A 24,035-nucleotide genomic window follows, 5' to 3' on the forward strand; every position below is an offset into this window, starting at 1 on the left:
TGAGTGGAACTTGACGTGAGAATTCTCCTAACGCCAACGTGTTAATAGAGGACTGTCCAAAAACCATAAACTGTAAAAGACAGCCACTAAAACCATAAACTGGGATGGTTTCTGTTGCTTGCCTACCTACAAAGATGAGCTACGCCTCATCTCTTTTGAGATGTCACTTTCTTTCAAGATCAGACTTTTTCTCATTTTTACTTTATTTTATCCCTCAAAGAAGAATAACGGCTCTCAGTATGTATTTGGAGCAAAAAACCAGGCATTTCAAATTAATTTGCAAGATTTTTAAACCACCTAACACCTTGGATTTTGCACCTTTTTTTTTTCTTTTTATCGATCTGATAAGAAATCAAAGAGACCTTTGAAAGTATGCATCTGGACAGGTACTGATAAGAAGACAGACTGTCGTATTTTAACTGATAATAGCCGAAATAAAGCTGGTAATTAAATTGGTAATTAAAGCTGGAAGAACCATGTTAAACCTGAGGACTGTTCTCGGTACTCACAGGTCATTGTAAAAGTCTCAATGAATCAGGTGAGAAGATTAAGTTTCAATGACAAAGACACAAAATTGTGTTAGAATATTAAATCACATAAACTCCAGTTTGTTTATCAGCAAATGATGGAGAGACACAAAACCAGCAGAGGAAGGAGTAACTGGATTAATCTGAGCAGCATGCATGGGACTAAATGACTAGATGAACAGATTTGTGGACATTTCTTGCTGTCTTTCTTTCTTGAGAAAATGGTTGTGTTATGAAAGCTTGAGAGAAGTATGAACTCTATCTCACAGTCAAGACAAAAAGTGGCAACCCACAGAAACTAAAAAAGACATTTAGATGAAAGTATGATAAGAGCAGAATAAAAACATACAGGATAATAGCACATTTGGTTTGTAAATGTTTGAAAATGATGGGTTCAGTATGCAAAGATATACAAAAACACTGACAAAATTCCACCTGAAAGATTTTATTCGGAGACATGTCTACTGTGTAATGGAAACAAGCACACCAACCAGTTTTGGGTTTTTACCTCAAATCTTTCACTAGCATCTCTCAGAGGAGTCAATGTCAGTGTTCCATTCAAATGATAAAAATGCCACAAGCCTTGTGTCAGGTGATCACATCTGTTTACCAGACCATTACTGAGAAGTCATACCTATTTGTGTAAAGAGAAATGAGAGCTTCCCTCTTGATTTAAAAAAAGCTTTATACACCTGGTCAAAATATTACACATTAAAATATATGAATAAATATATATTTATACACACACACACACATATATATATTGACAGAAGTTGTCAGTTTTTGACAGTGGAATTTTTTTTAATGTTTAAACGTCTTTATTTTTGAGGCCTCATTTCGTTTAAGGGAAGAAAAAAACAACCCCAAACATAGACGCCTGTGATCAGTCACACAAAAAGGGGAAAAAGATCACCAAATTTGCACACTGTGTGTTACAATCAGAGTTTATTTACTTACTGTGACATGTACATCACGAGAGGGTAATTCCAGGCAGAGGCTGTATCTATATAAGGAGTGAAGCTTTGTGATTCCAGGTATCAATTTTGTTCTCCGTTGCTTAGTGACAACACCCACGGGAGTTCCCACACCAGGAGGGACTCACCACCTGAGGCTGCAACCACAATGAGACAACACCAACTAACAGAACAGCTGAAAGTGAAACCTCACGAGAAGAGGCTGTTTTTATTGTCAAACTGACACCTTTATTTTTTTCCATTTGTTAACTCCTTCGAACCTTATAAGGACATTTGCTTGATAGCCGCTGCTTTCAAGGGCAGAACTGCCGTTTATTACTATCACGAAACACTTTTTGAAGTTACCCATCACTAAAAAAGGAAACCCCTGTGTGCCAAATGCAGTAATTTCACAGATTGTGGAAATTTGACACATTCAAGTCCAGTTAACAGGCAGACAGGTGAAGTTATTTGGTTTAATAGATTGCTTTGTGAAGCTCATTTGATATTACATGATTTTAGTAAAGGAACATTTGGCTCAATAATTAAACTGAAAGTAAATTTACTGTAATCATACAGCATATTTTCTAGTTTTGTTGACCAATCAAAAGCCCCATTCAACCATTCACACACATTCATATGGTATTTTTTAGTTGAAACTGTTTTTTTGAAACTCTTTGACACCATCTAGTGAGTTTCACAGGCATGACATCCACCAATTTGGTAAAGGGGCTTGAAAGAATAATTCCACATTTTGGGAAACACTGGAAAAAGAACCTTTACTTTACATCTATTTATTTCTTCTTCCTTTTTTTTTAACTCTGTCCTGTCCAGCATCATGGCAAGCAGAGTGATGGTTTAAATGCTGTGTTTGCTTTTGCTAAGAGAAGCTTTATTGATATAGAGCTCCCATACATGCTTAAGTACTATTTATTTATGAATGGTAAAATAATATATTAATGCCAAACCTGACAGGGGGAACTAAGAAAGGGGAAAACGACACAGAGATAAAAAAGGAATAATATAAGAAACCAGGACGAAACCGGACAACAAGCTGCTACATCTGTAGAGATACTCAATAATGGGTGCAGGGGGCCACCACCTCCACCTCCAAGACCGGGGCCCACAACGACAGCATCTGAAGAGCCGCCACACACCCACACATTATTTTACTTTTCCTTTGCAAGGCTAAATATACTGAAAGGCAGGCATCATTAGTGCTTCAACATATGATGGCCCCCTGTTGCCCGTGATTAGTTCATTTCATTGACCCGTTATGAGCCACACATACTGTACGATGTTTAACCTTTCGAGTCTGGAGTGACTCAGTTAGCCGGCTCCTAATTTACTGTTAAAGCTTAAAGTTTATCCTCTCAGGTTTATTTCATGTTGTGAGTTTCTTCAGAGGAAGAGAAATTAAGCTTTTTGTGTTTTTTTTCCAGAAAACCCTAAAGGTTTGGTTTAAACAAAGGTTTAAAATTAAGCATGGCTATTAAGCAGTCTTCAGTGCATTTTATTGTCCCTTTTTTTCTTTAATTAACCATCACTGGTTAGCTTAGCCTAGCAAAACAACTGGAAACAGTTGACTCTTGGAAACCTCTGTGCCTGTACAAGAAACACCTTGGTGTATAAACCACCTATGAATATAAACCAAAAAATTTTATTTAGGTTAATTGATTTATTTAGGTTAATTTATTTTATAAATTTTCATTTTACACGTTGGTTTAAGTACAAACAAGATATGTGTTTCTAGTGAGTTTTAAAGGTTCTGGTGGGGTTTCTTTCATTTAATTTTATAAGTCATGAACTTTTGAAATGTTAATAAAAAAAACATGAACAGAAACAAGTTTTAGGAAATAAAAGAGACTTTTTATTGTCTTAGAATTCAACATGTGCCTCCATATTACAGCTGAAGGAGGATTTTTCTTCCCTTCAGCCCTGAAATGTGTCATGGTAAATTATAAAGAGAAAATAAAACATGACCGAAATAAATAGCTCCAACACCACTTTGTTGTTTGTGCCGCTTCCACTTTTGAGTTGCTCCCAGATTGAAGCAAAAGCTGAAAATGCAGAAATTCTGTGCATTCACCACTGAAGAAGGAACAAAGTGAATTCCTCCACCAGCTTTAGAGGCCTGGCAGTTCAACCAACTTCATCTTTGTTTTTAGTCTCTGTTCTATTCAGACACTCACTTCTTCTCTATAAGATGTGGCTCCATCAGTTTAACCATCTGGAGCTCCTGCACCAGCTTGTCCACACAGACCTTAAATTGAGGCTCAGGCTCCTGAGAGACAAGAATCAAAACAGAACAAAGTCACAAAGCTGTGTTTTTAACGCAGGTCATTTCACACTTAAATGGAATAAAAGACAACGTCCTCAGGGGAAACAGTGGCCAGGACATTGGGTTTAAATATAATGTGGAAGTAGCAACTTCATAATAACATTCAGTCAATGGCTGATTAAATGATTTCTTCCTTATCTGTCCACTACTGGACTCTCTCCAGAAGTATGTCATACTTAAAAGCCAAAGAGCCAGAAGGTCTAAGAAGGATTCGTTACCGTGTGCTCCAGCTGCCTCTGTTTCTCCACGGCCTCTTCCAGACTCAGACCCAACCACTCGGCCTCCTCCTCTGGAATCTCAAACTGCTGCTGAGGCAAATGGAAGCGAGAAAAGCAACGATCAACGTTGAACTCTTCGGACGACCGCAATGAATGAGTTGGTCTCAAAAGTCACGTCGAGCGTCCGACACGTTTAGGATCCTCAGTGGACTTGTGACCTACCTTGTACTTGTTGTAGATGCTCTCTCTTTTGACGGGGTCGTCGGGGTACAGCTCTGTGTCTTTGCGCACCAGGCGAAGCAGCATTGCCCTCTTCAGGTCCATCCCCAGTTTGGAGTTCAGGTCCTCTTTTGGTGTCTAAAAGCAGTTAGGCATCAGAGTCAAGCCGACAGCTCAATCAGAGAAGTCATTTTGTCGAACCAGCACAGTTTTTACGTACTTTCAAGATATAAAAATCGAAGCCGAAGGCGGCATCGATGAGGTTCATGGTGCGAGCTGTGACGGTGATGGTGAACTTGTGATCGAGGATTTCGCTGTACAGCTCTCTCTTGAGCAGCTGTGGTTTCCAGGTCTTCTTCACTCGGTTGGACATCTTAACAAGAGACAATTAAGAGATCAGACACAACATCTGTGGCAGCATGATAGCTTTATGCTCGGAGTTACGAGAACAACGTGGAGTCATAGCTGCCACACAAATGTGATGTTTCATTTCATCAAAAATCAAGTTTCTATGGTAACCAAACAGATAACAGTAGCACAAAGGCAGAAAGTCATCCTCCGGGAAAACTCACTTTGTCATTGTTTGCATATCTGAAGCCCTGAACCCAGCCCTCTCCACCCCACAGGCCATCCTGGGACTGTGGAGGATAGTAGATGGGGATCGGGATGTCCTGCACCCGCTGCTTCATCCCCGTCTTCGGGTTAGCTCGGTACTGGACTCCCAAGGGCCTCCAGTGCACAGGTGTGGGCTCTTTGGGCTCAAGGGACTTGAGGTAGTGTTTAGGGAGGCGGGAGTAGATGCCCTGCTTCAGTTTCAGGGCCTCCCAGAGTTTGGGCGGGTACTTATGAAGAGGCATGGCGCACTTTTTTTATTTTTTTCTGCCAAATCTGATTAACAAAAGAGAGACAAATTAAAACAATTTCACTTAGTCACTGCAGGCAGTCGATAAGAAAAATAAATACTCATCGACAATTTTAAGGAGTAACAGCTCTTCCACAAGCAGAAATGTTAAAAAATGTTGGTTCAGAGTTGAAACAGAAACCCTCTCTGTGCTAAATGAAATGATCGACCCAAAGATTAATCTGAGATGTAACGACAGACTGGATGGATACGATTCTCAATGATCAAGTTCAGCTCTTTGTTGTGAGTATTCAAACTATTCAAAGCCCCGTCATGTTTAAATCTACAGATGTAAACTGAGAGTATTTCCCATCAGAGGAGATGGATGCGTTGAATGTTTCCAGGATCAATCATTTCTGCAATTGGGAAGCGGGGCTGTGCACATGTCAGACAGGTTGGGATGACATTTATTACAGACTCTGATATTGGTCTTCATCTTCAGGCTAAATCCAGATTTATGTTTATGTTTTCATTAAAGTCCAACCATGGGTTCCTCTGAAGAATCATAGGATTGTTCTTGTTATTTCAATTCAGTAGTGTACAAATGTATTTTACAATATAAAAAAAATCAAGGTTTCTCAAAACATGTGATCGTGATGAACAGTTGACAAATAACAATAAAAAAAGACTGTTTGATCGACATTTGATCTTAATTGTTTGTTCTACAAAACGTTTCTGGTTGAATCAGTTAAAAACACGGTTTTATTAAACAGCAACTAACAGTTCAGCTGTGACAGGCTATCTGCTTTAAATCAGAAGCATTTATTCACAGAAAGCCATAAGCTCAACTGGTTACTACGTTTCATAATGTTTCTCGTTAGAAAGACGCCCGCTGACGTAGAGCAACAACACAACTGTACGTCAAATGAAATATGATTTTAGCAAGTCTCTGAAACAGCACGTTTAAAGGACCTTACCCAGAAATAACAGAACAGAGAGTTTTTAATCCACGTTAGTCCAAAATCAAGCAGGCAAGGACATCATGCATCCTCCTACAGAAGCTCGATTTCCGCGTGAAACGTGATTGGATGACGGACAGGAAATTCTCACAGATGATTGGCTCAGACTTGGTGTCAATTATTTTCATTTCAGGGAAAACCGGATGCACTTTCTTAGCCACTAAAAGAGTGACCGATAAATACAACATCGTGTGTATTATTTAATTTATATTCCCTATGACATCAGAATAATATGTGACAGCATCTAATACACTGAAAAATGTAGTCATTTTGTTTTCCAGTTTTTTTTTTCACTTTGGACCAACATTAACTGATGGTTCGTGTCATTTTTATTTGAGTGATTCATAAATAACAAAACCAAACAACCAACACAGCACGGGAATAAGATAAACACAAACCTGATTTTAAATCAAATGTATCAAACTGAAAAATAGCTCACTGTTATTGTAACCATCAAGTTGAATTTTGATCTTAAAAACATGGAGGACCACATGAAAGTAATCTTAACAAAACACAAAATAAGAAATCATATATCAGCGAAAAGTAAATAAAACTTTAAAGATGTGACCTACGTCATAATATTTACCACTTGATATACAAAAAACAAAGCAATAATTGATTAAGATGTTTTTACTCAGAAATGCATATTTCAGGATTTAGATCATGCTATTTAATGTTATTCTGTAAATTAAACTGTTTTATAATTACTTAAAGGTCAGAACCTATCTTTGAGTAGTTTAACTTTTAGCTTATGTTCATAATTTTTTAAAAATCTAATTCTATGAATAGTTTTAGTTGTAAGATAAACATAACATAAATCCAATAACAAAGTCGAATAGATTTATTTTGATGAAAATTAATGGTTTAAACTTTAGATAATAGATTATCACGAAATGTATTTTTCCTTCAAATGACAGAACTGCTGATGTGAGACTTTTAATTTGAAGTGGAAGGTAATGTGCTGGACAGGAAGTTAGCTTGTGAAGTTATCAGTTGGGTTCAAACGGCTGAAAATAGTTCATATTAGGAAGGTGTATTTGTGAAGTCACACCACGGACTAATAAAACCGTCAATAGCTACTGGGCGAACATTTTATCGCCCGGAAGGTGGAATTGAACCACTCTGCCGCTAAGCAGCTACGGGTTTGAAGCCCGCACCCCGGACCACCGAAGCTCATCCGGGCACCTACACAGTGGAACTCCACGCTATTTAATACCTTACAAAGATGTTGCTAGTTTCACTAATGGTGTCGTGTTGACTTTTATTCATATTTATCTTCTATCCATAGAAGACCATATAAAGAAGCTTTAACGTCTTTCTGAATGTCTTACATCGTTTTTCTGTTTAACAAACATAATTTTTTAAAAAACGTTTGGGTACAATTCTGTGTTATGCAAAGCAGACGTAATCCGATAGGCTGCCTCTAAACACTGAGGTGGAGCCACAACTGGGCCACACAGGTGAAACTTAACGGCTCGTCAGGTTTGCAGTTTAACACAGTAGTTATCATTTGGGTTTTCATTAGCGCTTTAAGCACAGGTACACGCAGTTAACACTTTCATGTGCTGCCACAAGAGCATTCCTGAGTTACACCTGTCTACAACATTTGTCTACTTCAGCTAACTGTAATAGTCACTCATTTATCCAAGCTCTTTTTCCACAGTATATGTTGTAATTACAGTGGCAGAGGAAGTAGCCACATTGCTGTGGTTATCATCACATATACACACACAGATTTATATACGTCAGTGTGTATTGAAGTATTGACACCTGCTGTGGGCACCATTAAGTGGAAACCAGTGTGTAAACAGGTTATGAAAGCACAGTAAAATACTGTTCTAACAATACAAATGTATATTTGGAATAAAATGCAACGATAATCACATATTGTGCAAACATAATTTCCAGAAAAGTGGGAAAGTTTTCTAGAATGTAACAACCTAATGTTTCTCGATGCAAGAATACAAAGAAGTTTCATCTTTTGACAGCTACAGTGCAAAATGTTGTGGACATCTCAATGTTAGGAGGCAAAGAGAGAAGCCACTGCTGGATGTATGTGATATTCAAGCCTTTAGGCTGAAACAAACACGTCACCATGATCATGTAGCCACATGAGCTCAAGGCTACCTTGGAAAAACATTTTCACTTAACGCAGTCTATAGTCTGCAGCTGCATCCAGAAATGTAACCTGAAACTGAAAAAATGAAGAGGAAGTCCTGCATCAACCCTGTACAGAAACAATACCTAGTTCTCTGGACACAAACTCATCTCAGATGGACAGAAAGGCTTTGGACACATGCTCAGTGGTCAGATGAGTCCTTGTTTCAGCTGCTTTTGGGAATAAAGTGATTTATTAAAGTTTGGTTCTATGAGCCAAAGCTGAGAAACGCCAACCAGGTTAGCATTTTTGTATACATAGGGTTGATTCAACATCCGTGGATGGGATGGCTTCATATGTGTGACAGTAGCATTGTTGCCAAAATATTGGAAATTTGGAGAGCCATATGTCAAGGCTATGTCAAGGCTCGGGAGGTTAGTACTTAAGTCAGATTTGCCATGCCAGATCTCTTTAGCATGACTTATAACAGCGTGGTATAAGAGTGTGTGTCCACATCTGTCTCCTATTGAGAATAAAGAGAAGGATCAGACAATGAACATGAACTGCTGAGCAGCTAAAATATTACATTCAGCAAGAACAGACACAGATTCTCACAGATTCAACAAACAGCTTTTACATTTTTCAATGTGTTGCTGGAATTAAATTTGGATATTTTTCAAACACACTGAAGCTGGTCAATAAAGACACTGAAAATAATTGATTTGGGCTTGTGTCTCTTAAATAAAGGGCAAAATAAATGAACAAATTACAGGTTCTAGTTTTGGTTGGATTTAGAAAAGAATTCCCAACTTTTCTGGTAATGAGGGTTTGAACATTTATAAGCGCTTAAACTGCTCTTACAGCTGTCATTATCAACATATTATACTCCGGAGCATTAGCTGTTATTTCTATTTGCAAAATGCACTTTGAAATTGAGAAGTTGACCACTAATTATTCTGAATTGTTACATTATCATGTCGCCGAATATTCCTTTTTTATGCAGGACCTATTAGATCTATGTGATATAAGTCCTGTGGTGTTGGATAAAAGAATAAAAAAAAAGAATAAAAAACACTTTGGCATTATCATTTATTTATTTTCAATGAAAATATGTAACCAATTACAAACGAACAAGACACACACACAGCCTTCACAGAATTTCACGATACTGTATAAAAATCTTTGGAGTAGCACCTGTAACTGTAACAAAGCTAACAGATCACTTTCTAACAGTGTTTCACAAGATATTATCTAGATCGGGTCTTGCATCGTCTTCACCTTTACATCAAGGCACTGTTAATACTGAGAGTCAGAGGAAGGTGTTCTCGATGACTAGAATCTGAGGCTCTTCCCTTGTGTCCCCAGTGGGTGGTGTCAGCACCCTCTGGCTGTCCTCTTCTAGAAGAGAGCAGCACATGCTCCCAGCACAGGCCTTCCCACAGGCAAGGCTGCAGGCGGGGAGAAGAGGCGAGGAGGGGTCCTCTCTGTGGATGACAGGGGAGGCGCCACCTCCTCCATCAGCAGAGGAGCCAGAACAGGAAGAAAACTCTGGCTGAACAGTGTAGCAGCTCACTCCCACATTCTTCAGCACTTTAGTGACGCCCGACATCACATCCGAACACCTGGACATATTTGAAATAATTATGGATTAATAAAACATTATATTTCATCCAAGAAAATCTGCTGATGTCATATTCATTAAGAAATATTTTATATGAGATGTTTGAATAGTTCATATATATGAATGCAGTGATCAAATGAGGATGATGAGGGTGTTTTTTAAAAAAGAATTATGCTAATGCTAGGTAAACTTCACCTGTGTACTGGAAACCCAGCGTAGCAGTGCACGTGGACAGAGGCCACTAAAAGTGATTCAGTTAACTGCCAGATGTGGAGGTCGTGCACAGCCTGCACTCCAGGCACGCTCGCTATCATCCGTCCCAGATCAGACACACAGATGTGTGGAGGGGAGGCCTGAAGCAGCAGCAGTCCGTACCTGTACACCTGCAGAGGTTTATCGGAGAAAGATCCGTCAGTTAAGGTGTGTTCTCAGCTGGAAACAAATATAACTAACTTTAATTACATGTTTTTAAATTACAAACATGTAATTTGAGGTAATAGATTAGGGCGATATAAAAACTAGGTGGCTGACCTGCGGCATAATTGTGGCAATTAGTGTAAAGACAGCCAGCAGGGAGAGACCAGGATCCAGATAAACCAGGATGCTGCAGACTCCAGAGCTGTGCAGGGACTGAGGGGCGATCAGCAGCGTGACCAGGCTGTTGATCAGAGACAGGAGGGACGTAAAAAGTCCCTGAATGACGAAGACGAAGGACAGGAGGCAGACTGACCACTGGCTGCTTTGTACAGGTGTGTCAGGGAGTTGGGATGACTTGCAGACTGAGGAGGTTTCAGATGTCTTTTTACTGCCTGAAATGGAAAAAAAAAACAAAAGACCCAGGTATTTCTGAAATGCCTGAGTTTAACAAAACAATATCTTTATATGAGAACTTTCTGTGGATTCCAAACAACTAAACTCTGCTACCAGGACGTCCCATATAGGAACACTAGAGACGCCTTTGAACGACTCACACTTAAAATCAGCAGCGCTGCTCTCCTCTTCACATGACACGTCTGCTGGTTGTTGCAGAGTTTTACAGTCAGTGTCAGGGATGCTGTGGGTTCCTGGATTATGGAGGACAAGCGCCCCAGCATGGAGAGGGTCACATGCAGCGGACTGGACTCCTGATTGGACAGATTCCTCCTGACCTCTGGAGTCCTCTTCAGCCAAGACTGTGGGAGTCGAACAGAGGAATGAAAAACAAGAATGGGCAATTTGATGTGAAAGTCTTACAGCTGAATATACACCGAGCAGCTACACAATCACCTGAACAGACACAGTAATCTTCTTTTGTCAAATGTTAATATAACCAAACATTTCCATGATTTCATACTAACTTAAAAGTTTTGTTTCATCTCAGTTCTGTTTCTGTATTTCTCATAATGTCAAACTGTGTCTTCAAAGCTGAATTTAGGCTGATTAAAGTGATCGTTTGGAGTTTGTTTTGTGGTTTAAAAGCTGTGAACCTGCAGGTTCGCTATAACAGTGTCTGGGGTTCATGTTTATCCGACCAACAGTGGTGTAGGTGTTTTTAAAAACAATTTTTTTTTTAGCATTTCTATTGTTTCCCATGTGCTTTACCTTTGTGGTTCACTTCAAGGTGAGATTCAAACTCTTCTCGCCTGTTACTCTCAGCCCTCTCATGCTGCAGCTGTGCCCAGTTCAGCCCAAACACAAGCATCTTAAGGAGCAGGCTGACAACTCCGACCACCACCGGCAGCAGGGGGTGCTTTACTGGGTGTGGTTCCAGAATGAAGCTGATGATTTCCAAGAAGTAAGAGACACAGAGAGAGGCCAGGAGGAGGGAGGAAATGAAAACACCCACCGCTTGGATCCTGCTGTTAGTGAAGGACAGATTGCAGTTTGAAGTTTTGGGAGAGACCGTTGGGTAGAAAGGTTTGTGTGTGTTGACTGATGTAGGTGCCTCATGGATGGGCTGATCCAACATGGCTGACTCTCCAGTGGTGGTCTGGGTATCTGGTTCAGGTTTGACAGGTGAGTCTGAGCGCTTTGGGGGATGAAATGCTGTTAAAGAGGGGAAAGCATGTGAAGGAGATGCAGGGGAATACAGAGAGGAGAGCGCAGGTGTGATGACGGTCACATTCTGAGGAAGAGGAAGAGCCATGTGCACGAGGACGAAGAGCGTGTGGAAGCCATCAACCATGGTGATGAGGGACTTACACAGCTGACTGATGGCGATTTCACACAACAGCAGCAGCATGGTCAGTCCCAGAATGCACCAGAGTGGCACCCTCATACCTACAACTGAGAGAAAAACATAACCAGAATTATAATTGAGACAGTCATTTCATTCAGAAGGAAAAACAACACATTTTAGAGGTGTAGCAACATGAAAATGTCAGTTTATCACAAAAATGTTACAAATGGAAATACTTCCAACAGATACACTGAATAGTACAGTCAATCACATCCAACTCTGACATGAATAAAAATACTGAGTAGGCCCAGATATTTTCATTATGACGTATTAAAATGGCTATAGGAAAAGATTTAGATCTTTCGTTGATGAAGTACAGGAAGCAGGAGCTTCAATCATCAACTGACATCAACATTTAGACCTATGGTGAAAACATCAGGGCACAGAGGTGCATGTTGTGGTCTTCAAAGCACAAGCAATGGCTGTCATGTTTCACGATATTTGAGGAGAAATAGAAGTGCAACTCTTCTTCAGATAACTCATAATATCAGTGCAGGATGATAGGAAGCCTGCAGTGCAGAAAGCACTCAGTGTGAAGAAGAATGTGCATTTCAGAGCTCAGTGGTGTCAGTAACACAACACTGATTCTCAGGGATGTGGGGAAAAAATGATCTTGTCAGTGAAGACAGTCTTAACCCCAGCAGCGAAAGGTTCTGATGGCATCGTTATTTTTGGGAGGGTAGGTCTGCAAAATCCACTTTTCCTCTTCCAGGGAAGGGCCACAGCTAAACTTTTACAAAGTTGTTCTGACTAATCTTTAACTTATAGTAAAACATTACTGTTTGGATGAAAGTGATCTCTTCCAAGATGACATAATCTGGATGAGTATGAACAGACTGGATGAGTGTGAAAAGGATCTTTTTCAGATGATACCGACTTCACAGTCACCAGATCTGAACCCAACTGAAGACCTGTAGGAGACTTTGGACAGATGCTTTAGAAAAATGGTCTTCAAAGCCATCAAAAAACGATAGAATAAAGGAATAATTTTGAAATAGCCATGTTTCATCCCTCCAGTATCTAACATACAGATGTAATAGACTGTAGAAACAGAGCCGAGGATGCACTGAAGCTTTTGTGATGATATGTGGAGGTTTTTGACGTACAACCTGTCTGTGTCCGTATAATGTTAATACTGATCATCAGGAAAATTGTAGTTGAGAAAACAGGTGGACACAGACGTTATGTTCTTTTTTTTTTTGTTGTTTACTAAGACCATCGTTAAATCATTTAGAACTCAATAGGCTCTAAATTCTTCACTCAGATCATTTTGAGGTTCAGAAATTCACATCTGGCCTGTCACAAAGTCCCAACAGTGGTTGGACAGAAGAAAGGGTACGGCTGACATTTCAAGCACTTTCATTTCTCACCATTTTAACATCAAATGGAACCCCAGTGGTCCATAAGTGGCCAAAGGTGGCAAATTGTTGGAGTGTGAAGGGCTGGGTAAACAAAATAAAACACTTTGTGTTGAGAAATTACTGAACTAAAACTACTTCATTGTCTTCAGAGCTAAAACGGCATCTCGCCAACTGAGTATCTAGAAAACAAGTGGATAGAGGGGCTGCCGTTGCCAAACATTTTCTTTGCCCCATCAGTGTTAACCAGTGTATAAAATGGTGCAAAGACCACAGTAAGTTGGCAATAGGCCACTGGAAGAATGTCATCTTCTCTGACAAAAATCACCCTTCACACTTTTTCCTTAATCACAACAAAGTTATGAACCGAGGGCGCCCAACAAGCACCTGATCCTGATTTCCCGATTCCAACTGAGGCAGTTTTTTTGATGGTTTGGGTGAATATATCATGGGATTCTTTTGGTACTGTCATATTACTGCATGGTAATGTTTTGACTCTAACTGGTATTTATCCATTTTGGGTGAGTAACTCTTTCTCAATGACGGTGGCAACAATAATGAGCAGATTGACAGAGCTGAAATAGTTTGTAACTGGCACAAAGAGCACAGCAGTGATGTAGAACACTTGGATTGCTGCCCACAATCACCAGATGTTGAAAAAGAAATCAAACATCTGCAGTGTGTTCTGGATATCGAGCCATCATCTCTGAAAGAGCAGGAACAGGTTTAACCCCCCAGCCACTGTCCAGAAAATAACAATTGAAGTATAATTATTATAACTGTTTGTCTTTCTTTGAAATATGTTTATTTCATTACAGAATATGCAGGAAGTTGTCAGTAAGATCAATGCAAATCACCTCACGGCTGCAGATTGCACCAATTTAATGCATTTATTTGATCATCAGAAGTTTTAGTAATTTATACAACAAATACACAAATCATGTTGAACAATGTCTTTGATTATAAACTCAACATCAGCTTTAATGCTTTAGACTTTGGAAAGTTTGCGAAGAACTGTGATGATTCTGTGATTATTGTTATTTTGCATGAACTACATGTTCACTGTTAATTTAAAAATGAGGCTGTTGTGTGTAAAATCTGCAGATTCATATCCAAAAAGTAAAAAAAAAGTATGAAAAGTAAACTTTGGACATTTCAGATACAGTAAATCAATCTGCTGTTGCACCTGTTACTCCCAAAGTCAGGATATTCATCATCAGCAGCAATGTATCGTCTCAAATATTCACGGTGCTTTTATGAGAATATCTTCCTCTCCTCTCCCAGAAGGTTCAATGGTCATTAAAGCATGAATTACTATCATTAAAATATACACATCATTCCAAAATTAACCGCACTGCACAGTAAGTGATTTCACATTTGATATCTTAAGACATGTCTGATTTTAATTTCATTGCATTTAAGTGAAAATTTAAGGGAAATTAACATTTCTGCCGTCTGTTATTAGTAGTTTTCCCACCACCCAAAGTAAACCCTAAATAAACCAGCAGGTAATACAGAATTTACTTTGTACAAGTTATACGAAAGCAAAAAATGTAAAGTTTTATTTTACCCCAGAGAAGTGGACGACCTTCAGTCAATAATCAAAGACAAGATGAACTCCTGGATGTGATCTGTGCTGCGAGATCAGAAAAATGTCATTCATCATGCTCCCCATCGCTCCCTTTCTGTCCCACCACCACTCCTCTGCTCTAATCACAGTCATGTGAGCCGGGGAGGAGGGCGTTCAGTATTGTCCTCTCCTCAGTCGTCCCCGTTTGCCTTCCCTCTTCAGCACATTGGTGGGACAAAATACATTCTGCACACAGCCCACCCACCCTTCATGTGCTCTTTGAGCAGGCTAATTTACACTAATTAAATCCCCATTGTGTGGTCAGGATTACATAACCAGCTCACAGTAGAAGGTGAGACTTTCCTAGCTCTGTTAGCCGTCAAAGCACAATGCTGCACAGATGGACTTGGAGGCACTGCTTCAAAAGGCTGCTGGAGACTTGCTTATATTGTTTTTTACTGAATAAAACAATCTTTGAGTCCAGTTACAGTGCATCAATCACCGGAGATGTGTTAGATGCTATAAGCTTGTATTTGTAATTTTTCCCAATCAAGAAACTGTGAGAAAAATGTCTGTGTATTATGTGTTCCTTTGAATAAAAAAAACAGGATAATACAAAAGGGAAAAACAACGACAACATTTTTAAGCAAGGCATTTCTAAAAAGAACACCTTTCTCCCAAATACAAAACATACAAACAACCTTTTAAAACCTCAACAGCAAAACAGAACAAAAGATAAGTGTTTCTGAACGATTGATTCACCTTCGTTTGGTTCTTGTGGCTTCTCTTCTGTTGGTGCGTAATCTGAAACAAGGGAGCCTTTGCACGGGTTTGACCTCCTACCCTCAGTCTGACCAACAGTAAGAGGCCCACAATACCTTGTTTCTGGAACCAAGCTGAACTTCTTGTCCCCCTGCTTTATGGGGAGGCCGATCCATTAAAAATTATGCCATGCAGTCAAGATCTTCAGGGCCTATCCAGTATCTGAACTGTGAGGAAATTATCCACAAAACACCAATAATATTTATTGTGTTTAAAGACTTTGCAGCAGCCACTGTGTTAAAGACGCATGTATCTGAGTAACAAGAGGAACAGTACCGCAGCTGGTTGTTGTTGGAAAGACTGATCGCATGCTGAATGTGAACAATTTGGAGACAGTCCGAAACAGTTAAGTCAGTTTTAAGATTAAGACAAAGGGTGAATCAGGTGCCTTCAAGCTCCAACTGAAAAGTCCAAACAAACTTTAGAACTACTGGTAGACACACTTACTTACCTTTGTCTCCAGTCCTAAAGCAAATCGTTAATCGTGTTGTAGCTGTTGCATCACAATTAGTGTGGACATGGTCCCACTCTCATGATACCAGGAATGATGTCGCAGTCTCATCGGCCCCTACTCCTGTGTTTGTTTCAGTCCACTGGGCTGCGAATCAACAGGGCAGATATGGGCTGACACCACAAATAAATCCGTCCTGTTCCACTAGCTTGCCAGCACATTCCTGAGGCACGGCTAAGCCCAAGGAAAGACCTGGCGATGAGGCATTTTAATCACTTGCCGCTGTCCCCAAACCAAAAGAGTGGCTGCAAATACAACAGCCTGATTAAACTTTTAACCGTTTACTGCTGGGGAATAAGCAGCTCTTTAGTTGATAAAAGCTCCGCTATGTTCAGCAGTTAACTTTGCCCTTCATATCAGTTGTGTGTTTCTGCATTTAAAACAGTCTAAGGGTTGTAAAAGAGTGAATATCATTGAAATGTTCAGAATCTTGTTCGTAATTCAGTCATTTAAGTTTAATTTCAAGCCCACGACTTGTAGCATCAGCCTCAGTGTTTAGGACTATATGTAGCCAATGCATTACTCAATACTTTTTTCAGCCAAAGTCTGCCAAAAGATTAATTTAGGTAGAGACGTGAACAGTTTTCAGACGACTATTACAGTGTTAGCTTTATCACTAACTTATGTTAAAGCTGGCTACGCAGCTTATCTGTTAGTGAGAGCTTTAGTTTATAAAATTCCATTCAGTTTTATTCATATGGCGCTAAATCACAACAAATGTCATCTCAAGCCAATTACAAACCAAGACAATGTACAGTAATACAACCATAATCCAATCAAATCAAATGAATTAAATCCCAGTCTGGGGCCAAAGCAGCAAAACTATGGGATGTTTCAGGATCACCTGAGCCATGTCTAACTATAAGCTTTATCTAAAAGGAAAGTTTTAAGCCTAATCTTAAAGATTTTGAGGGTGTGCTCCCTGGATGTATGCTGGCAGCTGGTTCTACAGAGAGGGGCCTGATAACTGAAGGCTCTGCCTCCAATTCCACTTTTAGAAACTCTGGGAACCACAAGTAAACCTACAGCCTGAGAGCGAAGTGCTCTGTTGGGAAAATAATGCACCATGAGATCTTTAAGATATGATGGAGCTGGGTCAATAATAGCTTTATTTGTGTGGAGAAGAATTTTTAAATCTTTTGTGAATTTAACAGGGAGCCAATGAAGAGAAGTTAAAACTGGAGAAACATGATCTCTCCTGTTAGTTCTCATCAGAACTCTAGCTGCAGCATTTTGGATCAACTGGAGGCTTTTCAGAGAATTTGTGGGACAGCTCAATAATAAAGAATTACGATAGTCCAATCTTGAAATAACAGGTGCGTGGAGCAGTGTTTCTGCATCACTCTGAGACAGGATTTTCCAAATTTTTTGGCAATATTACAAAGATGACGTTTTAATTTCAGTTGACAAACTTTGCTGCTGTTAGCTGGAAACTTGACACTTATTGCACATTGTCCCAGAAATGACAGATTTTCGTACAGTATCAAAATGTGTTGACACCATAATGAAAGTGGCATCATGTTTAGGTTATGCTTTGATTTTGATGGGTGTGGAAACTCCCTACAAAAAAGTGTAGATGCAAATTTCACTGCGGAAACTTTCATTTCTTACATCTTCTTCCTTCACCAGCCAGAATAAAATAGTTTGTTATCCCCAAACAAAAACTGAGTCACTGTGTCATTGTTGCTTCAAAATCTTCACATATGTATAAGAATTAATGGTGCTTTTACAGATACAGGTTACCTATGTAAGATACATATTACATCCAGAAGATGTTGTTTCTGTGATTTTTTGAATATTGATTTGTCAAACGACAGCTTAGCCTTTCACGGGCCTTCTGTATGTATGCTTTTTAAAAATATTAATTTAGCATGATATGGTTTTAACTTGCATTTATAGATATAGTGCCTGTGTTCCTAAAGTCATGCTTTACGCTGAGCTTCCTGAGAGGCTGAAGATGACAGCGATTCAGTTTTAGCTTTTCAGAGTAGCTTGTTCAGAATGCTGCCACCACCTTAAACCGGTCCTTAAATCGCTGTGCTGGCTGCCTGTGCATCAAAGCATAGATCTTTAAATCCTTCTTGGTTGATATGGGACTGCATGGTCTTGAGCTGAAATTAATTTCAGATTTACTTGGACCCTATGAGGCATCTAGGCCCCTCAAGTCTTCTGAGTCAGGTTTACACACAAAGAAAGAAAAGAAGATTAAGTAGCTTTTAGCTTTTATGCTCCCAACCTGTGGAACAAACACCTGAAGTCTGCCAGTACATTTAAGCCGGTGCTTAAAGCATTTCAGTTCACGGAGCTTTATCTGGACACATCCACTGATGAAATCGCTACACTGTGACTTGTAGCTGATGTTTTCTTCTTATCTTTTAAGTTGGATTTTTGTACTTTTCAAGATTTTCTGTATGTTTCTTTAAATGTGCATTAAAGTATTTCCTTTTATGCTGTTTCTTCATTTCAAATTGCTCATTTTAAATGCACTTTGAATCACTGCGGGTTCTCTGCAACTTATAATTATACACAAACAATGAAATTCAATATGTTTATCAAGTGAGTATGCTGACTGATTTGTGTATTAAAGAAAACCATATTTCTGGGCATTATTTCAGCATTCAAAGTGATTTTAACTTCGGTCTATGTTTTGTGGATCATTCCTTCGATGCTGATTGTGCAACGCTGAAAGTCATGTTATCTTTTTCATTCTTTGAGCTCTTTTGTGTTTTTACTGTGACTCATCTCTTGCTCCTATCCTTTACTGCTGGCAGGATGCAATAAAGATCCCAAAAAACATTGTTGTAAAGTCATAAAGAGTGTTTCTCTGCAAATGAAAACCATTTAGTTTCAGAAAATGATGTATTCTACAGCCAGTAAATATCTTACCAACAACATAACTGATTTTTTTTTTATTACCTTTAGACTGAGGAAATTGAACACTTGTGGAATGATACAATAAAAAAGAAAACTTCCCACTGGTGGACTCCTCAGACATTCGCCCTGAGGTGCACAACTTCTTATTAATGTGCAGAGAGACTGGTCATAAGACGAGTCACGAAGGGCAGAGAACAGGAGTTCAACGGAGCACGAGAATATGTTTACCTCAAAACCGCAGAAGAAAGAGTATCTATAAAACCCATCGAAATACAATCAGCAGCAAACCCGGCGGCTTTTTGTGTACAGATTCGTTCTTGATTTCCCATGATAAGATGAGACCTTTTGACCTAAAACACAATTGTTTGAAGAGCTAAAATGATTGACATTTGATGTGCAAATTGGAAAACTGCAAAGGGAAAGTGGGGCAGAACTGGGGGGTACGGAAGTACATGATTAAAGGAATATTCTGCTGTTTTCATGTGGGAAAACCATGTGGATTCACTGTGTCTAAAGAATAATGAATTCAGTAAACCAATTTACAATAAACTGAAAATCGGTGCTCATCTCATTAACTTCTCATGTACCACAATTCCGAGAAAACTATCATGGATTTGGTTTAATACTGAGAGAGTGACTTCACACAAGATGCTATACAGTTAGTTTCTTTACTGGAACCTTCTGACACCAAAGACATAACAAGAATCGATGTGGTAGGTGCAGATGCTTTCAAAAACTAAAAGCTATGATGGATGAGTTTCCAGGCTTTTTCTACATATGAGTCATCTATACTGTCTGTGTTTCTGGGCATTCAAGATCACACTGAGATAACTTCTCATTTTCTTCCCTCTGCAGAATCGGAGCATTAACGTGTGCTGTGGATTAGTGCACTGAGGAATTCTAACAGCAACATATCAGAGCAGAGTTCCCACCCTGTTCTGTCCCCCATATCCTCACCCGAGGGAAGCCTCTTCCACCCTCGTGACAAAGTAGCGATGAGGAGGCTCACATGAGGTGGCGGTTCTGCGAGGTGCTTACAGTAACCCACATCACCGCGATTCTTTATCTTTGTTTTCCTCTCATTTTCAAATGCGCAACACACATAATAACACAATAAATGAGACTTGAAAGTGGCCTAGCTTAAGGGAGAAGAGGCCTTTTTATTTATCTTTAAAAGCCTAGAGCGAAACCGCAGGTTTATCTTTGATAATGAGGACAGTTTCTGAGAAAAGATGTTCAATTCTTTTTCATTAGCAACTTTCATGCTGTATAAGGACATCTTCACAACTGTGACAATGTTTGTTGACGAGTAAGTCAATCTTTGATGTTTCCTCCGATGGCAGCTGAAAAACACCACCACGTTAATGAACGTGCTCCACGTATTAAAAATGATGTGTAAAACTGCTGAGTTTTGTTATAAAGTTAGAAAAAGCTAGAAAGGGGTAAAATCACTGCTGTTTAAATGGTTTGCGTTCCTAGGTTCTGTATATTGTTCACATAAACTGTGTTAAAATGTGTTATTTGTGGTTGGGAAACACGCCAACACATCTCAAATCACATCTCAATCGCCGTCCATTGTAAACTCAAAAGTGACATTTTATTTAAGATGCGAACACGCTGATGCGAAAGCTCTCTGGGAATCTGTCCTTACCATGCAGCTGAAGCGCAGCTGCAGACTTTTTATCTTCCTTGTGTAACCAAGCAAACGTATGAAAAGATCACATGTGCCAAAACAAGGAACACCCTGTGAAATAACATTTTGAAAGCAGAAATGTTTTGGACTGCTTCTGTCCTCAGGCCGCCGAACAGCTGGGATGTTGTGTGTATAAAATGCATCACGTTGAAGAATGAACATTAAGACCATTTCAATGTTTCCACATTTTATGTTTCATCTTCCACACAGACAAAGCACACAGCAATGCATTGAGCTTGGGACACCTTTCTTTTGGAAAAGAAAGGTGTCCCATTCTTGACAGAAATCTTCAGGCTCGACCAGGTTGGAGAAGAAGCATCAACGCACAGACACCATCAGGTCAGGATGTTCTGTTGGGTTCATGTCAAGTCTCTGTTTGGGCTGATTCTTGAAAAGGTATCCACTCAGGATCCATCTTTCTTTTTACCTCGACTGGTCTCCCAGCCTCTGTCACAGAGAAACATCCCACAGAACGATGCTGCCATCACCATGTTTAACCGTGGGGACAATGTCAGTGAGGCGATACTCATCATCTGGTTTCCTTCAGGTACAAATGACACATTCTTGTTTTATTAACATACACCATCGACTACAAGACCATATACACACAGATATGAGCCTCTCCTAAGTACGTCCAGCTAATTCCAGGGCATACACTAACTGGAGTCAAGCTGTAGAAGCGTTGCAGAAATCACTGACAGAAGCAGGGTGCGACAGAGCCATCAAACAACTGTCGGAATATTTATGGAACTGGGATATTTCACTTCGATTTCTAGTCATGAATTAACAGAGCACCCCGCACAAAAAAAACAAAGAACATTTTTCTTATGTCCCGAGAATTGTGTGAAAATGAGTAAAAACATGACAAAATGTGGAAAACGTGAAAGGGTGTGAAAACAATGAGCTTAAAGCAAGTTGATTTGAACATTAAAAGGGATTTAAAACAGAATCATGGAAGCTTACCACCTTCATCGGGTGCCTTATCACTGTTAGAGGAGCCTCAACTTCAACCCAAATGAAGTCCCAGAGCAAAACAACGGCCTCCGTCATCCTTAACTTAGTCCGTTTTATGATCAACAGATTGTGGAAATAAAACCCTCACACTGAAAAGCACTGTACGTTTTTTTTTGTTTTTTTTTTAATATTATATGAAAGAACCAGTCATGTTTTTGATTTCAGTTCAGTTTCGTGAGACAAATCCTCCCAAAAAAACCCGGATCCGAACACTTTTGGCCTGTTTTCCAACACGTTTTGAAGCCATAAACGGAGTCGGTTGAATCCACGCTGAGTCGTCGCGTTAGTCATCACATGCATTTATTTGAGAGGAACACATTTCGCCATACATATCTTTGTGATTACCAGCACATTTCAATTAAGTTAACAAATCATTATTAAAAATTCTAAAAATTAAAGCATTACAAACAGTGGGGGCAAACTATCCGCTGGGTGGAGAAGAAGGGGGGTGGGGGGGTGGTTGAATCTGCTCCGCTTACGACAAAAGAAACTGCGCCTGCCTGTCCCTGCTTGGGGGGGATACAAAGCAGAGAAAACCACCTCTCTTCCCAGATACAGATGTTGATATTTAATGCGCATCTTTTACTGCCTCGGTTTGGAATAGTGGGCTGCTGTTCAGGCTGATCTCCTCCGGGTCAGCAGGAAAACGAGCTGTCGGCGCCCCCTTGTGACCACAGCTCCAGCAGCAGAGTAGCTTCAAAATAACTGTGACTGATAACTCCACATGGACGTGCTTCCAGCTTCCCCTTATTTTCTTTTATTACTGCACGCCAGTAGTCAACCATTCAGTTACATCCACCTTTCCCTCCAAATATAGATTACACCCCCCCCCACCCCTTCAAAGAAAAGAAACAAAAAAAAAAACCAACAACAAATATTTCCTCTAGTTTGAATATGAAATGTACATCACAAAAAAAGGGGATCTTTGAAAGCAACCTCCCCCCCCAAAAAAAGAAAAGATAAAATGAGAGGAAACGTGGAAAAATAAAATCAGGAAAAGACTCCGAAAGCTGTATAATAAATACACAACAACCGATTCTCAAAGCAGCCAAAATGGGGAAAGGAAAAGGTCTTCAAAGGTGAGACGAAAGGCAACGTGAATGAGGAGCTGAGAGGGGAAATGGCACCGAATACCAGTGGAAGACTGAGGGAGGGGCGAAGGAGGAGAGGACATGACGACAGGCCAGGCTGCTTCCCCATAAGGAGGGTCAATGACAACAATGTCGTGGAGTCCGGAGCCGCAGAGAACCAAGAACACTTTTGAACTCGGCCAAATGTAGACATCTTGCTTTCTGACATTCATTTTTTTTTCTTCCCAACAGCGGGGAGTAAATCACCAACTCAAATTGTTATAGTGTGTGTGTGGGGGGGGGGCAGCTCATCCATGTCAGATTTGAGGGCTCTGAGCAGAAAGTGGGAGTGCGCTGATGTCTGAGGGGCAGAGGACGAGAACACAAACAAACGGGGAGGCTTTGGTAGAGGAGGCGGCGGCCGGGACAGAGGGGGAGACACACAAAATGTTTTACATTTAAACAGACACGTTAACATCTTCAGCTTTCGTCATATAAAAAGCCTTCAACAGCAACATACTCCCACCTCGAGTGTTTAAAGCCAGCAGGTCTCCTCGGCAGGCTCCACCTCTTTTCTGTCGGCTCCGTTATGTTTCCGTTCGCTTTGGAAAAGCTTCAGTCGCTAATTATTTGCCCGACATCAGCCAACAGAAGAGAAAAAGTCGGGGCCGTGAGAAAAGTCTGTGCTCTGTCTTTGGTTAGTGTTTCAGCCTTTCTTCCTCTGTCGCCCATCTGTCCTCGCTCTCACAGGCAGTTGTTCGTGTATAAAGATTTCAGACTGACAAAATGTAGTGACAACAGGATTTTATTTCTCATCTCCCGCATTTTGGATGATGTAGTGTGGATTCAGAGGACACCTTGTTTGTCATTGATGAACTCCAGAGTTTGATTTTGTCCTTTATTGTATTTTCATGTATGGAACTATGAGTGTAAGACAGGGTCTTCTGTTCCCTTAAGGAGAAGTCGTGGTGGTGGTTTGGTCAAATAAAGGACAAAAACATCGTAGTCATGTAGCAGAGCCTGACAAACCATCTGAGTGATGTTTCACCTGTCCTCACAGTCCCTGTG

The 24,035-nt window shown here is 40.0% G+C and overlaps 3 protein-coding genes and 1 non-coding gene across 6 annotated transcripts in view; all 4 read right to left on the bottom strand.

Annotated features, from left to right (window-relative positions):
• Positions 1–3,641: 3,641 nt before the first annotated feature.
• Positions 3,642–6,160, bottom strand: mrpl28 (mitochondrial ribosomal protein L28). 2 transcript variants are annotated; one of them, XM_072391722.1, is made up of 6 exons: positions 6,077–6,160; positions 4,831–5,146; positions 4,479–4,631; positions 4,262–4,396; positions 4,040–4,129; positions 3,642–3,764 (listed from the first exon to the last, which is right to left on the bottom strand). In XM_072391722.1, exons 2-6 carry the CDS (start codon positions 5,113–5,115, stop codon positions 3,669–3,671), a joined length of 759 nt encoding a protein of 252 aa, XP_072247823.1. In that variant the 5' UTR covers positions 5,116–5,146; positions 6,077–6,160; the 3' UTR covers positions 3,642–3,668. The 2 variants fall into 2 exon arrangements, with proteins under 2 accessions (XP_072247823.1, XP_072247824.1); XM_072391723.1 differs by having other exon boundaries at positions 4,040–4,126; positions 6,077–6,159.
• Positions 6,161–7,214: 1,054 nt separating this feature from the next.
• Positions 7,215–7,301, bottom strand: trnastop-uca (transfer RNA opal suppressor (anticodon UCA)). Its single transcript has one exon. It is a non-coding gene; the product is annotated as a tRNA-Sec (tRNA).
• A 2,056-nt stretch (positions 7,302–9,357) lies between these two features.
• LOC140313735 (proton-coupled zinc antiporter SLC30A1) lies at positions 9,358–15,271 on the bottom strand. The gene is made up of 6 exons (XM_072391724.1): positions 14,984–15,271; positions 11,419–12,102; positions 10,809–11,009; positions 10,369–10,646; positions 10,033–10,220; positions 9,358–9,838 (listed from the first exon to the last, which is right to left on the bottom strand). The coding sequence occupies exons 2-6, from the start codon at positions 12,092–12,094 to the stop codon at positions 9,526–9,528; spliced, it is 1,656 nt and encodes a 551-aa protein (XP_072247825.1). The 5' UTR covers positions 12,095–12,102; positions 14,984–15,271; the 3' UTR covers positions 9,358–9,525.
• Positions 15,272–21,158: 5,887 nt separating this feature from the next.
• Positions 21,159–24,035, bottom strand: part of ppp1r37 (protein phosphatase 1, regulatory subunit 37) — a 32,781-nt gene continuing 29,904 nt past the window's right edge. For both annotated transcript variants that reach the window (XM_072392422.1, XM_072392421.1), the window contains exon 13: positions 21,159–24,030. The gene's annotated coding sequence lies outside the window, so the exon portion shown is untranslated. The remainder of the gene's footprint in view (positions 24,031–24,035) is intronic.

This window comes from Leuresthes tenuis, unplaced genomic scaffold (genome assembly GCF_036924035.1).
Source record: "Leuresthes tenuis unplaced genomic scaffold, fLeuTen1.0.hap1 SCAF_9, whole genome shotgun sequence".
In the NCBI taxonomy this organism is placed as follows: domain Eukaryota; kingdom Metazoa; phylum Chordata; class Actinopteri; order Atheriniformes; family Atherinopsidae; genus Leuresthes; species Leuresthes tenuis.